Source organism: Salvia splendens, chromosome 7, assembly GCF_004379255.2.
Source record: "Salvia splendens isolate huo1 chromosome 7, SspV2, whole genome shotgun sequence".
NCBI classification, from domain to species: domain Eukaryota; kingdom Viridiplantae; phylum Streptophyta; class Magnoliopsida; order Lamiales; family Lamiaceae; genus Salvia; species Salvia splendens.
The window spans coordinates 3,048,733-3,061,545 of NC_056038.1; the positions used below are offsets into that span (position 1 = coordinate 3,048,733).

At 35.5% G+C, this 12,813-nt stretch overlaps 1 protein-coding gene across 2 annotated transcripts; it reads left to right on the forward strand.

The window, feature by feature from the left end:
* The first annotated feature begins 339 nt into the window (after positions 1–339).
* LOC121741362 (calmodulin-binding transcription activator 2-like) lies at positions 340–9,430 on the forward strand. Of its 2 annotated transcripts, XM_042134087.1 has the most exons (13): positions 341–505; positions 1,197–1,316; positions 1,827–1,942; positions 2,193–2,281; positions 4,552–4,594; positions 4,750–4,891; positions 4,974–5,075; positions 5,232–5,327; positions 5,423–5,931; positions 6,533–7,221; positions 7,685–8,255; positions 8,547–8,885; positions 9,079–9,430. In XM_042134087.1, the coding sequence occupies exons 1-13, from the start codon at positions 466–468 to the stop codon at positions 9,190–9,192; spliced, it is 2,970 nt and encodes a 989-aa protein (XP_041990021.1). In that variant the 5' UTR covers positions 341–465; the 3' UTR covers positions 9,193–9,430. The 2 variants fall into 2 exon arrangements, with proteins under 2 accessions (XP_041990022.1, XP_041990021.1); XM_042134088.1 differs by lacking the exon at positions 5,232–5,327 and having other exon boundaries at positions 340–505.
* Positions 9,431–12,813: the final 3,383 nt, after the last annotated feature.

Consider the following 12,813-nt stretch of genomic DNA (forward strand, 5'->3'; position numbering starts at 1 on the left):
ATGAAGTAAAAAAATTTGTGATATATATAGAAGAAAATATAAAAAAAAAAATAAAAATGTGTGCATCGTCCGGACCTATCCTTCTTACCCCGCAATGGGGCGGAGGATAGGCCGGACCTATCTTGTGTTTTGATATTATCAAGACAGGTTTATTAGTTTATACATAATCAAAGGCCTTCCATTGAAAATTTTTAATGAGATTTTGTCAATTTTATTTCACAAGAAAAAACTATTAAGACAATAAATATCTGTATTTAGACACGTGTCGGGAGGCCATAGGCTACCACAAGTGTTGTTGACTTTTCTTTAGCTTACCTTCGTAGAGTAAACGATTCCATTGTAGTCTGATTCATTCATTCTCTCTCAATAATACAGCACAGATATTGTGGAGATTTTATATTAGATTATCCATCCATAGATTATGAGCTGACTCGAGAGTTGTTGTCCTCTGCGATCTAGGGATTGATGGCTGAGAGCGGATCGTATAATCTAGGGTTCCTTTTGGGTACGCTTCTAATTTATCTAGTTCCCCCTTTTCAGTTCCCGAATTTGCTGAATTAATGTTAGTTAGTGGTACAAAAATTAGATTTGGTTTGAAGCTTGAATTTATGATGTTGCGATAGAGTACTTATGGAGGGGAAGTACCAATTAGGCTGCGATGGGCATTTCTTCTGTTTTATACTTTTATGTCAATTATGTGTTAATCTAGCGGATTTAATTCTGTTTGATCGATCTCCAGTGCAAATATTATAGATTTTGATTGGTTCTGTGTAGCTCTTCCGCAGTTAGTGCATCATTTTTCACCATTTTTGGTTGGGTCTTTGATTTGTATCGCCCAACCTATGATGTACTATGATGCAGCAATCGATAAGTGTTTTAGGATCTACTACTTGCTATTAATGTTTAATTTCTGAAAAAGTTGAATTTGCTTGTTACTAGCTGGTTATACCATATGTAAAACTAGATTCTCGTGACTTTAGTTTATTTATGAGAATTTCAAATTTTAGGTAGTGTAATCAATCCTTTAGTTTAATCCAGTTTCATTGATATGCACACTTTGGAATGTTTGAGTACAAATCAGCTTTCTCTATTTTAAAATATGTATGTTACTGCAACCTGGCTGTATAAGGAATTTTTTGTCTGTAATATGTTTGATTGTTTGGTAGAAGACCTAATTTATTATGTTTAAATTCCAGATATTAAGCAGATACTATCGGAAGCTCAAAATCGGTGGCTGAGACCTGCTGAAATTTGTGAAATTCTTAGAAACCATGAAAAGTTTCATATTTCTCCTGAGGCTCCGAACAAACCAGTTAGTATGTCTTCTTCATCTACTCAGTATTATGTTTGCTTCATACTATAATTTTTGTTTATGGTTAATTTAGTAAGTTGATTACGAAGAAGTTGATTTATCTAGTTTTATTCTATATTTCTCTTTGATCTGGCATTCTTATTGACTTATGGAATCATGTTATAAGTTAGGATCTAAGCAGGGAGGAGCCAGGAATTCATAGTAGAAGGGGCAAAAAAATACATGGAGAAATGTTAAAAATTGAAAAAGGGGCAATTACTGGAAAATTAATCTAAAAAATTCTATAGTGAGTTATACATGTATATTCGTAGTAAAACATGAGCAGGGGCATTTGCCCCTTCTAGCTTAGTGCTAGATCCGTCCCTGGATCTAAGCAAGTTATAGAACTTTATTTTCTTGTTAATAATTCTGGTCTGTCTTAAAAATTTGTTTCAGTGACAGTCTTTTATTCTTGTATCATGTAGTAGTACATTAGCTAGAAAGCAATTTTCTAAAGATGGAACGTTATTTTCAGGTGGTTCTGTTTTTCTTTTCAATCGTAAGATCTTAAGATACTTCCGTAAGGATGCTCATAACTGGAGGAAGAAAAAGGATGGGAAAACTGTCAAGGAAGCACATGAGAAACTGAAGGTAAGCCATAAGATAGGACTGCACTCTGACCGATAAATGTAGGACGGTCATTTTTGTAAGAATTTTTTCGTTGATACTGGCTCATCCCTGCATGGCAGATAGGGTACTCAAGTACTAACCACATATATGGGTTAATCTTTCTTAACCATTTTGTCTTGCAAATTGGTTCTGCTGACACGCTTCTAGATATTTTTATTGCATGATTGCATCTATGTTCACAGGTTAATTGCTGATTTTCATTTAAGTTTAGGTCGGAAGTGTTGATATGTTGAATTGTTATTATGCACATGGAGAGGATGATGAAAACTTTCAGAGGCGCAGCTACTGGTTGCTTGAGACGTAAGTGCATGCTGTTTAATATCTGTTTCATGGTAACAAATTGCATCAGAATCTCGGAACTTATGATATACTCCCTCCGTTCCGCGGTAGTAGAGTCATTTCTTTTCAGCACGGAGATTAAGAAAGAGATGTGTAGTGTTTTAAATAAATAGATAATAAAGTAGGAGAGAGGGAAAAGTAGAGAGAATAAAGACTCCGAAAATGTGTTACTTTTTGCTAAAAGAGGAAATGACTCAACTATCATGAAACGTCCCAAAATGGAAAAATGACCCAACTACCATGGAATGGAGGGAGTAACATTCTTCTGTTTCAATGTTGTCAAAGCAGTATAGCGGTTCATGGCGGTTCGCCCGAAAAATGCCACAGGGATATAGCGTATCGGTATGGCGGGATATAGCGGTCATTAATTAAATATATAAAATAATATTTATATATTCATATATAATTTAAAAAATTAGAAAATAATAAAAATATAACATTAAAAACTCTAAAAACATGTAATAAAGCATAAAATAGAAAACAATTATATAAAAGTCTAGCAATTAAAGTCTTTAGTTCAAGTGTTCAACAAAACATAAAACCATGATAAGCTCAATAGACATCAATCATCAAGCACAACATAGTCTTCTAGCTCATCATCATCACTATCATCGGCATCCATTTCATCTTCATCCTCTTGATCTCCACTTACACTATCCTCAAATTCTTCCTCTTCCGATTCTTCATCTACAAGCGCAAGCCTTTTCCTTTTCCCTTTCCCTTTTCTAGGTATGATAGGTTCTTTTTTCTTAGAAACTCTAAGACAACTTGAACTAGATGTAGAAGATTCTTTCTTCTTCTTTGACCTAGTATATGTCCTAGGCTCTCCAACACCCGAAGCCTTATACACCATGTTCCAATCAAGTGTATCATCGTCATCATGAACCAAATAATTACCACCATCAATATCATCATCATCATCATCCAACTCCCCAACTAGCCACTCATTGCACTCATCAATATCATCGAGAATAATAGGATCAAATTCATCGGTTGCACTAAGCTTGTTCCTATCATGCAATTTTTGGTGGCGGGGGTGGCGGCGTCAAGTGGCTGGGCGGTGGCTGAGTCACTGAGTGGGGATGATTGTGAATAGGAGGGGCTGTAGGGTGCAGATTGTGAATAGGAGGGGCTGTAGGGTGCAGATTGTGAATAGGAGGGGCTGTATGGCTGGGCGGTGGCTGAGTCACTGAGTGGGGCTGGAGGGTGCTGGCTAGGCTGCAACAAGCGGCGGCGCGACGGTGGGTGGCAGATTGTGGAAGGACTGAAGGAGTAGAGATGAAAAACGCCAGATTGGGGTTGTGGAATTAGGGTTTAGAATTATTGGGGTGGGCTGATTGGGCCTATGCAAAATTAAATTAAAAATAAAAAGCCCAATAAAAGTCAAAATTAGCACCAAAAAGTCAAAATTGGGCTAAAATACCGCTATTGCGGGATATGGTAGCGCTATGGCGCCACGACCGCCACGGGTATGGCGGCCGCCACAGAAAAATGCTACGTATCGGTGTGGCGATAGCGTTTTCATTAAAAACTGATATGCTATAGCGCAATATCCCCGCTATAGCCGCTATTTGACAACATTGTTCTGTTTTCAGGAGTTGGTTGCCTTTACAATCTCATATTAGGTTGAACTTGATCTCAATTCACTTGCTATAAGGTTACAGTATGTATAAGCACTAATGCCATGTGAATGTTTTAACCAGCAACCACTAACTATTGGTGGTAATTATCTAGTTTTTACCTGATCCATGATTATCGTGGTATGCGTATAACTGTATAAGAATGGAATCAAACCTGATTTCTAGAGCTATGGTCTTAAGGTGTACTGGAGCTTAGATTAACTAATAATGACGTATACCACAGATGATGAATTGGCTCTCTAGCTCATTTTGTTCGAGACTACTTCATACTGAAACTTGCTGAAATCTTGAACTATTACCCTGCCACTTGAACTGTTGTCTGTTGCCTCTTGCCTCAGCTCTGTTTGGACTTGTATGTTTTTATTTGGCTTGATGCATATTCTTAAGTCTTGCTAACTCACAGTTATCATATGTACACCATTTTATTTATCATATTTTGATGTATCTTTTATAAATCTAGCAAAACTTCTGACTTCTTAGTGCTTTACTCGGGAGGTGTTGTTATTTGATCCATTCATCAACTCCACTCTTCCATATCTTAAACCAATTGCAGCAATCAATCAGTTCTTATCAAAATTTCTAATCGTGCAGGGATCTCATGCACATAGTGTTTGTCCACTATTTGGAAGTCAAGGTCAGATGTTTTATTTAAGAATAAATATTCAACATGGTTTTGCTGTGTGGCTTCTTTTCCATATTAAACTTGATGTAATGGAATTCAGATATTAGGAAAGCGAAAGGTGTAGCTTTTAAGTTTTTTGCTAAAAATTTCTTTTTTACCCTCTCCAGGGTAATAAGACAAACAACAGCTATGCTAGAAATAGTGACAGAGTAGTACCGAATTCTGAAAATGAGAGCTCACTAACTTCCATTTTCCGTGGAACAAGCCCAACCAGCACCTTGTCTTCAGCATATGAAGATGCTGAATCTGGTACCTCTCCCTCTCTCTTTGAATGTCGGTTTTGGTATTAAGATGATTTAATTAATATCTTGTTTTCTATGTGGAACTTCAGAGAGCAATCACCAAGCAAGTAACACACTTCATTCATATTTGGAATCTCCATCGATTGATGATACTGCCCAATCAAGCTCTTATAATCAACTTTTTAATTCAGGTGTCTATTTCATGTTTCTCCTCCTTATTTTCTGTTTTATTTCCATCCCTGTTTATGTGAAAGTGGTGAAGTAGAAAGTGCTTTCATTTCTATTTATTGATTATTTTTGTAAAGGAAATCAAAATGTTTCTGCTCTGAATTAGTCATCACTTTTAGGGGTTAAAAAAAATGACGGAGGCAGTTTTATAAGTGGGGCTCAAATCACAGAAGGTTTTCCAACATGGAAGGAATTTTTGCCAGACCGTGCTGCTGGTATTGGTGTATATAACACGATTCATACCCAATTACCCATTCAAACAATTGCATGTTTTTTTACTGGACTTGCCTAACATGCTGCCCTTGAACAGGAGAGACTGCTTATGGACAAGAATCACAGTGTTTTCTTCCTGCCCAGGACAATTGGCAGGTGCTTAATGCATTGCTTGATCAGAAATCTCTTCCTTCAGATCAAGGAGAGCAATCTGGGCAAAGAAACATTCAAATGTTCCTCTCAGATACAGATACTGGAAATGCAACAAATTCAAATATGGAGGATGGAATGACACTAACAGGAAGCGAAAGCTACTCTTTCCACTTGAGAAAGCCTCTGATTAATGGGTTGCAAACAGAGGACAGCTTGAAGAAAGTTGACAGCTTTTCCCGGTGGATTGCAAAAGAAATTGGAGAAGGAGGTGATCTAGATATGCAGTCAAGTAATGGACTTTCTTGGAGTAGTATGGGAAGCGAGTATGACCCTATTATGTCAGCTCAGCTGCAAGTGGATACACATACACTGAATCCTTCAGTTTCGCAGGACCAGCTTTTTACTATTATTGACTTTTCACCTAGCTGGGCTTACTCAACTTTGGATACAAAGGTACTTCTTTCTGTTATCAAGCTTCCACAGAAGTATGGTCATGTTATTAATGGCACAAGTTGGACCTATGCATGGACTTCAAAGGAAATTAAGTATGAAATACAAAATAAATAGAAGGAAACAAAGCATACCTAGGATGAAAAGACACAAAATTGCTCTTGCCTTTCATATCTATGAGTGTAGTCAACATATCAATATTGTTGCTCTACTAATATGGCTTGCAGCGGGTTGCGTGAATTTGAATATGAAATACAAACTAAATAGTAGGAAATACACAATACTGCCTCTCATTGTGTATTTCTGTGCTAGGTCAATATGGTAGTTGAAAGGTGAAACCATAGTAGGGTGTGGTTGGTTAAAATGGGAAAATAGAAAAATGGAGATAGTTACAATGGTTGAGGGGCATTAATTTTATTCTTCCCCAACATTGAAGTGAGACCAGTTCCTGAGGAATAGGTTATCCAATCACTATTCACATACCCAATCCTTGTTACGAACATAGCACCATTTTAAATTTTGTTCCTGTTCCCTCATCTCTATAATCATCATCCAAGTACCCCCTCAAGCTTTGCTAACAGTATCTTTTCGTGACATCAACCAGGTCCTCATTACTGGAAAATTTCTTACAAGCAGTGAAGAGTTTTCTAGATACAGATGGTCCATTATGTTTGGAGAAATGGAGGTTCAGGCAGACTTTTTAGCAGATGGTATTCTTTGTTGCTGTGCTCCCTTACAGAATCCGGGACTTGTCCCTTTCTATGTAACTTGTTCAAACAGGTTGGCTTGCAGCGAGTTGCGTGAATTTGAATATAGGTCTGGACCAGACCAAATTATTGGTTCTATCAATTTAAGTGGAGATAATGCTATTATGATGCATCTCTATCAGAGATTTGAGATGATATTGCACCGTGAACCTGTTGGAAGTCCTATACATTCTGGTGGAAATGAATTTGAAAGACTGAGTGTAACGAATAAAATAATTTCAATGATGGAGGAGAATGACCTGGAGGCAGAACTTTCAGAAAATGATGGGGCACATCTGAAGGTGATTGGGGAGATGCTCCTTAAAAAGCATCTAAAAGAGAAATTTTACTCCTGGCTTCTAAGCCGTGCCGCTGATGATGGTAAGGGGCTTACAATGATTGACGAGAGAGGTCAAAATGTGTTGCACCTGGCTGCTGCTCTTGGTTTTGATTGGGCCATCCAGCCAATAATAGTCTCAGGAGTTAGCATAGATTTCCGTGATGTTAATGGTTTTACAGCACTTCATTGGGCCGCAGCTTATGGCAGGTAAAACTCAAATTATTTTTTTATGGAAACCTAACTTCTCATAAAATTCACCTGAATGGCCAGCTCCAATTTAATTCCCTTTTCTCCTGGAGAAGAGGTTATGTTTTTTTGAGCAGAATATTCTCTTTTGCTTTACTGATGATAATTGTCCTTCTATTGTTTATTAATATCATACTGCTCCTCTGACTCTTCATTCGTTTGCAATGATTGGTTATTTTTTATTGGTAAAACACATGTATGGAAGTTTGACTTAAATTAATGTTTAACTTGATTTTGATATAAGAATTCTGAAATATGTCGTGGATGATCTTCAGAACCATAGCTTGGTGTTAAAAAACTAGCATCCATCCTGTGCTTATGGATTACGTTGGGTGTCGTAGAAGAAGAAAGAAATGAGAAACATTTGGCAAACGGAGAGGCTAAAGTTTTGACTACTTTTCTCACTTTCTCTTCTTGCTTACAGGGAGGATGTAGTTGCTGTCCTTGTTTCTCTTGGTGCATCTCCTGGACCACTGACGGATCCATCAGCTGAATACCCACTGGGTAGAACTCCTGCAGACCTGGCTTCTTCTAGTGGCCACAAGGGAATATCTGGCTTCCTTGCTGAGACGTCCTTGACGTCACACCTCTCAACTCTTAGAGTAAATGATGGTGGAACTGCAGAAGTTTCTGCATTTGAACCAATACAGACAGTTTCAGAACGCTTAGCAGTTCCAAGAACCGGAGCAGATGTTCCAGATACACTTTCACTAAAGGATTCACTTGCTGCAGTATGCAATGCCACACAAGCAGCAGCTCGCATACACCAAATTTTCCGAATTCAGTCTTTTCAGAGGAAAAAGCTTATTGATCAGGAGTCTGATGATGAGTTGCTGACTCCAGATGCTATTTCTCTTGTAGCTGCTAAAACATCCAGGCTTGGTCATTCTGATGGTATGGCCAATACTGCTGCTTTACAGATTCAGAAAAAGTACCGTGGTTGGAAGAAAAGAAAAGAATTTTTACTAATTCGTCAAAAAATTGTCAAAATACAGGTGCTTTTCTTCTCTTATATCAAGCTGTGCTTAGTTTTGTCTCTTTTATAGTCTTAGAATATACTTATTAGTCTTTCCATTGGCTAATATCTGTCACTTCAAATAATATGACACAATGCTACTTTAATCTTCCAAAATAATGCTGAAGTAGTGGTCTGTCACCAACTCACCGTTGCTGTATCTATTATAGGTCTAAGCACAAACGTACTCATCGTAATAGATTGCTGTATTTTAATCTAAAAGTACCAACAATCCTCATTAGAACTGACGCTTCTTTGGTTTCGGCTGAAGGCTCATGTCAGGGGCCATCAGGTGAGGAAGAAATATAAACCCATTATCTGGTCAGTTGGAATATTGGAGAAGGTGATTTTGCGGTGGAGACGCAAAAGAAGTGGATTGCGTGGATTTCGATCAGATGCAGTCCAGAAAGAACCGGATGCCCAGTGCAGCTTGCCTTTGCCAGTGCCAGTGCCAGAAGATGATTATGACGTTCTAAAGGAAGGAAGAAAACAAACTGAAGAAAGGATGCAAAAAGCACTAGCAAGGGTCCAATCCATGGCTCAAAATCCAGAAGGGCGAGCTCAGTATCGTAGGCTTCTAACTGCTGCTGAAGGGTTCCGTGAAAATCAGGTGGTTATAACTTGAACTTGATTGATGAGTGAGAAAAGCATATAAGTACAATGTGAAATGCTTATTGACTCAACTATTTAGGTTGAAAAAATTGTTGATTGTTATCAGTGGTGATTTGGTCGAAATTAAGAAAACCTCATTTTCTATGGCTGCTAATGATCTTGCTGAAATACTGAGTGTTTGTGTTGAGCAGGATGGTTCGGATATGTCATCGATGTTCCCAGAAATGATGAGCGCGGACGAGGATCTGCTCGACATTTCCAGTCTATTGGACGACGACACTTTCATGTCTCTTGCCTTCGAGTAAGTGCATACATTGTAGTCCCTCTAACTACAGAAAGACATCAGTGTATTAGTATGTGTAGTTCTTGAGTTTGTATATATAATATGCACACATCTCTATGTCGTAGAATGTCTATAATCATTTTCGATAAAGCTCTTTGGTCATATTATGGCTGGTCACACAGTGAGTTAATGTTCAAACCAATTTACATATATAACCTTTTGATATACTTTATGTTCTCTTAATAAATCTAATTGAACTATTCTTATCTCTTCCAATAAATATGTATATTGGTAGACATCATTTTCCTTTTTTTAACCCTTAATTGTTCTTGTTCTTTATAATAAAAGGTTTTAATTCAACCATTTTATTCCAGTATTCTAAAATCACTAAGTAACAATTATAGCCTAAAATTAAATTATCAAGTACCAACAAGATTTAAATTTTGGAACTTAATACCAAAATTCATCAGTAAGGAATTTACTAACTATTATTCTATCAAATTATTAAACCATAGTACCTAAATTAGTTTAAATACAATGTCAACTTAGGTAATTAACTGAAGAAACAAAACAATGATTCCAAAATCTCAGCAATGTATAGCATAGGATTAGATATATATATTTTTTTCTCTTTCTTGGTTCAAAGTTCAAACATAATATCCTAACTCACAATTTATACATAAACAAGTTCAACTTGGGCATACACAATCAAATTAGACAAAATTACCCAACTTATACAATTTTAAACTTACGATTCCTACAGTATCCATTCAAGCTCCAACTTTAATTCCATCCAAGTTTTGTTTAATATTACACAAATTATAAATTAGGATCAAAATAATCTATAAACTAGACTACCATTTCACAACTTAATAGAGCTAAAATTCAGCTAATTCATGAGGCTAAATCATGGGAGTCAATTCCATGGGCAAATTAAAACAAAAGAATAAACAAAATCATCAAGTTTCCAAAGAAGGATCATGTAACATCTCAAAAATGACCCTAGATGAAAATTGATTTTTTATTAGAAAATCAAAGAATCAGGATTTCTTTTCAACTAATTCGATATGGAAATTATTCGACAAATTGACGGGAAATTGCACAATATGAAGACCAAACGTATTTGTAATATCCCAAAGTTAAATTAGAAAGAGGATTAAGTTATCTCTCTCTCCTCAACTCTCATCTCTCTCTCCACGCTAACTCTCTCCTAAGAATTAGAAGTTAGAATTAGAGATTAAAGTTATAGTTTTAGGTAATGAGTTTTGATCTATGCAAACGCATTCTTAATACAAAAATGCAGAACCAAGCATACAAAAGTCATTTTTAGGTCATTGTAAGCTTATTTTTACGTCATTATAGTAAGGATGACATGAAATGATCTTAACATGACCTCAAACCCAAAGTTTATAATATGACCTAAAACTGCTTTACAATGACCCTCCGTGTTTTTGTTTAATTATTGACCATCGGATTATCAAATCTCATGGTCAGGATTTGGTCTGGATTTTGTATTGAGATCAAGTTTTGTATTGATCATTTTCCTTTAGGTAATAGTTCATATATATTTATATATAGAAACATGTTGTTGCTTTAATTAAAATTAGGAGAACACAAGTTGGGTGTTCGTTTAGTAAATGGAAGTAAAAAAAGAATGGAAATGAAATGAAAATGAGGAAAGGTAAGAATGAAGAACTAGTAATTGAGGTAATTCGAAATTGTTGAGTAATTGAGGTTAGAATTACGTTATATCTTGTTGTTTTCTCTCCTAGAACTAGTAATTGTGAAGAATTGATAAGACCTCATTCTAGGTTATTGATGGAGTGATAATAGAACCACACCTTTATACTTGTGGCATGAATTTTGAATATTCTTTGAGATTTGGTGATAGAACAAGAATATAGAACGTAATTATAGCTTGATTAATATATGAAAACAGATTTTGAGTGTGGATTATCTAGGAACTGAAATTTAGGGTTCTTAAAAATTGAGAATTTTGTATTTGTAATGAATTTGTGTAAATTGATTATGAAATTATGCAATTGGAGTTATGCTATAATTTACAAGTATAATAGTTATATAAAGATATCATATTTGGAGATAATATGTTGATTTTTTAGTGTAATTAAATTAGAATTTTAAGTGTAATGAGACATCACTTAATAAAGGAGCTCTTAACTTAAACTAACATATTAATTAAATGTATTAATTCTAACTTAAACTATAAATAGTGTAAGGAGTTTGTGACGAGCCGAAAAGCAATAGTGCAAGTAACATGGGACGGAGGGAGTATTAGTTGTTTGATTTGAGGGTATTCTTTGGGGGCTAAGGGGTTGTTTATTTGAGAATGATATGTGCTAAAGAAATTATCAATATGTTATGAATGACTCAAGGTAAATGCCTTATTGATTGATGAAAGAAAGTGATAAAGTTGACTGGAGGATGATATGTTATATGATGATGAATCCGACAGGTAATATATTATTATCGAAAGTATAGTTTGATGCTTCAATGGCTCGATATGAAAGACGATTATGATTATGTTTGTTACATGATTTGATGAAATTTTTATTATAAAAATTGGTAATATTGATTGATATCAGATTGAGAGGTAAATATGAATACATGTATACAACATTCCAGGTAATAAAGTGATTGTTTTGTGATAGCGTTATAAGTTGAAATCTTAGGCATTATATTTTGGAATGCAGTTACACTACGAGCTTAAGCACACTCCCCTTTCTTCTCCCTTTGCAGAGTATAGTAGCGAGAGATCTCGCTAGTAGGGTAGCTGCGCGTGTCAAGTTACTATCTCTTTTGTCGATAAAGTTGAAGTGGTATAAGTGGCATGCTTAGTTGAGGTTTTATAAATATATATAGTTGGATAGATTATTTTTGTTGTAGCATGTTGCTAAGTATGTATTAGTGTGTGTCTGGTTATGTGAAAAAAAACAAACAAAAACATACAGATAGAAAGTTAAAGTTGAGCGTATAAAAAATGTGACACCAATTATTCGTTTTCGTAAAACGAGTAAGGGGTGTTACAGATCAAGTCCACCCCTCTCTCGTCTGCCCACGCGGCGACCTAACCAGCAACGCAAACTGCCTTCCACCGATTGCCGATGCTCTTAATATTTTTGTATTACTTCAACCAATTTATCACATACAAACTACTCATATGGTCAATGGGATATTCCATAAAGACGAGAGTGGTGTTTCCATTATAAAATGTGTTACTCCTCTGAAGGGAATATCACTAAAAGAAAAATATATCACTTTTAACTTTTTAAGTGAGACGAGGGAATATTGTTTTCTTTACTTGCTGGCCAACTATAATCCGGGTCTTAAATTAATTCTAATTAATTCAACTAAAATTAATTGGTACATTTACAATTCTTAACCAAAATACTAAATTTTGTGTATTTTCCAAAAAAAATAAAAAAATCTAAGCATCTTTAATTTTGATAATCTCATAGATTTGCAGTTATAATATTTCTTTTTTACCTTCTCAAAAGCTCAGATACAATTTCTACATTTTTTTTAACGAATATACATTTTTTTTATTAACAATGTACGAGTTTTCATCTTAGGAATAAATTGCGTTTGAAAACTTTTTTAAATTCACCTTTCTAACTTTTTGTTA